Below are 5,691 nucleotides of genomic sequence, written 5' to 3'. Positions count from 1 at the left end.
GAACAAAAAAAAAGTGTTCATTAAGCAAAATTTTAGTTTATAACGGTGAGAAGATCATATATATATATATATATATATATTGTTTAATTTAGTAAAGTATCAAACTTGAAGTTAGAAAAGAGAAAATTGAAGTGTGAAATTTCAAAAGTTTTTGTTTTATTGAGGTTAACTTGTTACAAAATTTTTGAACCCGGTCACAGACGTTTGGCCAAATAGATAACCCAAAAAAATCAAAATTTCAAAATTTTGATTCAAATAATGTGAAGTTGCATAGTATGTCTTTAAGTTTCATCAATTGATCGGAAACATGGGTCTTTCACCCTGGAAATCTACCAGCTGGTAGGCTCCTCTTGAGTAGACTTTTTCTACGACAAATGGTCCTTCCCAAGTTGGTTCAAATTTTATAACTATCTTACGGCATGCAAGAATAGGTCTTTTGAGAACAAGAATGAAATAACAGATTTTAAATGTCCTTAGGAGGACCAATTTCTCATGGGCTTGTATCATCTTCGCCTGGTAAAGCTCCAGATGTTGCTGTGCTTCTAGCCATTTTTCTTCGAAACTTTCCAGTTCTTCAAGTCTAAGTTTTGCACATGTTTCTGTTGTAAGTTGATTGATGACGGCGATTCCAAGAGACGGCTTCTGAACCTCTAATGGTAGTACGGCCTTGGACCCATACAGAGCTTGTAGGGTGTACACTGAGTGGGAGTCCTTAACGTTGTCTGGTAGGTTCACAGAGCTTCTAGTAATTTTTTATGCCAATCTCTTTTTTTTTCGTCCAGTGTCTTCTTCAAAATCTATACTAGTGTCTTGTTGATAGCTTCGGCTATGTCATATGCTCTGGGATAGTAGATCGTAAAGTATCTTCAGTCTATCCAGTGTCGTTTAATGAAGTTATTGATTTTTGTGCACTTAAAGGCTGCCCCATTATTAGAGATTATTCTGCACGGAACTCCAAAATGATAGACGAGTTGGATTTTGAAGAACTGAAGGACGTGCTGTGTTGTAACCTCTCGTAATGACAGTACCTCTGCTTATTCAAAAAAATAATCTTTAGCAGCGAGTATAAATTTGTGTCCTTTTGAGGATGGAGAGTTATGTTTGTGCCCTAACACTCGAATGGTCACAAGGTAACGGTTGGGTGTAACACATTCATAGGTTGGTGCAAGGCCACCCCATGCACCTGAAACTGGTGACATCTTCTGGTTTTATCCATGCAGTCAAACATCATTGTTGGCCAATAATGTTTGAGTCTCTTGATCTTCATTTTCATCTTTGGCCCTTACTGGTGAGCTCCACACAATCCAGAATGCACTTCCTTGACAATATTCTAAGCTTCTGCTTTCTTAAACATCACAGCCATATCTGATCGAATGATCTTCTGTAGAGGACATCACCCACTAAGGCGTACGACATAGACCTTCTTGTAATGTGGTGTGATGCCGACTTGTCTTCTGGTAGCATTCCAGTTTGCAAATATTCTATCAATGGCTTTCGCTAATCTTCTTGGATGTCAGCAACCGCAATCATTATTTTTTTATCTTTTCCAAGCTTGTGTAGATTGTTGAGGTCAATTTGAGACAGAACCTTTCTTCCTTGTACTATAATGTCAATGGAATCCTCCGGGGGACATGCTAATTTCTTAGTAAGTTTTGCTAGAGCATTAGCATGGGCATTATCTCCCCCAGGAATCTGGTAGAAAGTAATACTGAGGATTTGTTCGAGTAGCTTCATGGTGTACCAGTTGTATTCTGCTAACCTTGGCTTCAAAATCATGTATTGTCTGACAACTTGTTGAATGGCAAGTTTTGAGTCATCATAGATGGCAATATATGTTATATCCATCGATATTGTCAATTCCAATCCGGTAATTAAAGCTTCATATTCTGCTTCATTGTTGGTACATGGCTTTTGTTAGGTTGTATGAGAACCTCAGCATGCCCTTATCTAGCGTGATGAAAATCAGCCCAATTCCTTCTTTGCTTGGTGTAACTGTGTCTGATGCTTTGTCATTTTTGGCTGACAAAGCTCCATCGAAGTATAATTCCCAGCATTGCGCACTGGAGAAATCCATCTTTAATACTTGCTCATCTAGTAACTCTTCGTTAAGAGGGGACCCAGCTGGAAGTGGGTGTGCAAGAAGAAAGTCTGCTAAAATTTATCCCTTGATAGCATGGAGGGGAATAAAAGTAATATCAAATTGCAATAAAATCATTGACCATCTTGCTAGACGTCCAGAAAGTGTTAGTCGGGTCATCAAATAATGCAACGGATTAACTTTTGAAATTAGGATAATCTTATGAGAAAGTATGTAATAACTAAGCTTTTGGGTGGCAAAGATTAAAGCTAGACAATGCTTCTTAATAGGTGGATACCTTAGGTGGATACCTTACTACCTTACTTCCATCGGTATTAGACGATGACTCAAGTAGTAAAGTGTGTTTTCTTTACCCTCGTCATTGACTTTGGCTAAGAGGGCTCCAAGAGAGACATATAGAGCCGTAGTATAAAGTGTTAGAGATTTCCCTGGGATAGGGGCTACCAAAATAAGATGTGTCATTAAATATTTCTTAACGTCCTCAAAGGCCCGCTGGCATTTCTCTTCCTAAATAAAATTGGCGGCCTTTTTTACTAATGCTGAGAAGGGCTGACACCTACCTGAGAGATTAAAAATAAAGCATCTCAGTTATGCCAACTTTCCTTGGAAGGAACGTAGTTGTTTCAAGGTTTTGGGTGGAGGCATCTCCAAGGTAGCTTTAATCTTATCTGGGTCAATCTCGATTCCCCCATGACGGACAACGAACTCTGCCAAGGTAGCTTTAATCTTATCCGGGTCAATCTCGACTCCCCCATGACGGACAACGAACTCTAGAAATTTCACGGAGGCTACGCCAAAAGCACATATTAGGGGATTCATCTTAAGGTCGTACTGTCGTAATCATTTGAACACGATCCTCAAATCGTGCAAATGGTCTATCTTTTGTTTACTTTTGATGACCAATTCATCCATGTAGCATTCCACTTGGTTGTGAATGAGGTCCTCAAAGATCTTTGTCCTAGCTCATTGATATGTTGCTCTGGCGTTCTTCAACCCAAACAACATCACTTGTAGCATAAGATCTCGATAAATGTTCTAAAGGCTATAAGTGCTACGTATTCTGGAGCCATCTTAATTTGGTGGTACTCCGACAATCCGTCCACGAAGGAGAAAATTTATTGTGTCGAAGAAATATCCACCATTTCTAGTATCGGCAGCGGAAATTCATATTTTGGACACGCTTTGTTTAAATCCCCTATAGTCGGCACATACATGGATTTGTCCATTTTTCTTCTTAACATGTATAATATTAGTTAATCACATGGGGCATTGCTCTTCTCTAACAAAGTTAGCGTCTATTAGTTTCTTCACCTCGGTAATGACTTGCTGCTTTATTTCGGGGCACACATTCTTCTTGGAGCCTTTGTCCACCCCAAGCTTATGAACCGCAACTTTTGCTACAGTCCTGACATTTCATCATACCTCTGTGTGAAGCAATCTTTGAATTATGTTAATAGTTTAATCAATTCTAAAGATTCTTCATTGTTTAGTAGAGAACTTATAAATGTAGGATGGGGTTGTCTTCCGTCCCGATGTTAATTTCCTTTAATTCAACAAAAGTTGATTTAATTTCTTATTCAAATTCTGACATAGTATCTTCTATTAGCTGATCAGTAGAGTCATCCTCTATATCAAGGCAGTCCTCTTCTGATTCCCTAGTAACAACCAGGCAGAATTTTGAATCATCGACTGGTCCTACTGTACCAAATCTGAGACCCTCTTTCGAGTTGGGAGTTCGACTTTTAACATCCCACAATTTTTTTAAAAGTTGTAATTTATCTTTTGACATTTTTTTGAAAATTGCCCTTGTTGAATTAACTTTTGTACATAAGGCAAAAAGTAACCAAAAGACAATTACATTAATTCATTAGGATCCTCAACCAAATTTAAATGATTTTTCAAGATTAGTAGAAGTAGAAGCACGATAAAATTTGATCGGCTGTGAACTAGTGCTACGAACCTCCTTGACCTCTAAATTCTTGACCTTTTGAGGAAGAATCAGAGTAAAGGTCATGGTGTTCACATAGTGGTTTATCCAATTATACATTGTTTCATATTCGCTTTTCTCCACAAAAGTAGATGATGGAAGTTCAAAGTACTGAGGTTTCTTCTATTTTATTATCATTATTTGATCTTCAAAACTTTCTTCATCATCAATGTTGATGGTTGGCCTAGTCCATTCAGCAATTAAGTTGGTTCTTCCTCGTCCACATCCACGGGCCTCGACCTCGGGTGCGCAAACTAAAAGAACCCCTACCAACTCGTTACAAAAGAGTTTTGGAAAATTGCTGAAGCGGTGTTGAATGGTCTTGCCATTGTAATTCTTCTGAATCTTCACTTTTATTCGTCATAACTTCATGAGAGAAGACAGTTTTCTTTAGAGGTGAGTAGTAAGCATCGTCCTCATGAATGCCAACTTCATGAATTAAGAAAGGTTGTAAATCTCCCTTGATGCAATGTTCTTCTCCATCCTTGTACTTGATGCACTAGTGTAGAGACAACGGAACCATGTTGTGTTCGTGAATCCATGGTCGACCTAGTAGAGCGTTGAAAGAAGTCTCAACATCGATGATATGGAATTTAGCTATTGTTACTAGTTCTCAAACTTTCATAAGCAGTGTAATTGATCCAAGGGCTCTTTCTCCCTTTTGGTTGAATCCTCTTAGCATCATTTTATCGGTCGTAAGTTCCTGAGCTTCAATGTCCAAGTAGGCCAATGTCCGTAGACTCATCAAGTTGAGAGATGCTTAAGGATCTACTGGAACTCTGGATAACACAAATCTGCCAATGTTAACGGAGATATTGAGTGGACGATTATGGTCGGCGGTACCGAGCAACGAGTTTTCATCTGTAAAAGTTATCACAAACTGTTCTTTCAACAAGCAAACTTCATCTGAGGATGTGTTGGCCAACTAGGCTAGGCAAATTTCTGAGTCAAGCAAAGCTGTAACCAGAGACACTCTCATCTCCTTTGATAGGTTTATAAGCGTCATAGATGCTTAATTTGGCTGGCAACTTTCTAAGATAAGCCAGCACATTGTAATCCACTTTGTATGATCCTCCAATTTTTCCTTCGTTGCGTGTTTCTTCCACTGGCAGTGGTGGAGGTAGCTATTCTCGAGTTACTATCTGCTTTCCTTTATCTATCGGAGTTGTTCTCAGGTGTAATATTTTTCCACTCCTTAAGTTTACTTCTGTAATTTCTTCTTCTTGAGACACCATTGTCGAATCTTCTGGTGTTTCTTCTTTGTTGGAAAGACTAAGTTAATGGCAAGTGGGGCACCGTGGCACTCGAGGATTGGTTCCTTGCTCTCAGTGCTATTGTAAGTGGTGTTGTCGATGTCTTCCTCGGCCTTCTTAGCAAGTTCACCGGACTCAAGCATGATTTGAGGATTGTTATGGGAATCAACATCGAAGCTAGAATGGTCACAGTCGATTAAGTTATCACTAGAGATAGTTGAAATGTAGCCAAAAACATAATCATTATTATCGTAAGACCCCGGAGGGACAAAAAGATAATCATACCCAAAATTCAAGACAACTAATCTAACAGAGGCAGCCTCTATCCTACCCCACGTACTATCAGTCTTCAT

General features: G+C 38.9%; 1 protein-coding gene across 1 annotated transcript; it reads right to left on the bottom strand.

Moving 5' to 3' along the window:
• Positions 1-291: 291 nt before the first annotated feature.
• LOC110036049 lies at positions 292-5,691 on the bottom strand. The gene is made up of 2 exons (XM_020740393.1): positions 5,382-5,691; positions 292-722 (listed from the first exon to the last, which is right to left on the bottom strand). The coding sequence occupies exons 1-2, from the start codon at positions 5,689-5,691 to the stop codon at positions 292-294; spliced, it is 741 nt and encodes a 246-aa protein (XP_020596052.1).

Source organism: Phalaenopsis equestris, unplaced genomic scaffold, assembly GCF_001263595.1.
Source record: "Phalaenopsis equestris unplaced genomic scaffold, ASM126359v1 Scaffold201904, whole genome shotgun sequence".
Classification (NCBI taxonomy): Eukaryota; Viridiplantae; Streptophyta; class Magnoliopsida; order Asparagales; family Orchidaceae; genus Phalaenopsis; species Phalaenopsis equestris.
This window is presented reverse-complemented; position numbering and strand designations above follow the sequence as displayed.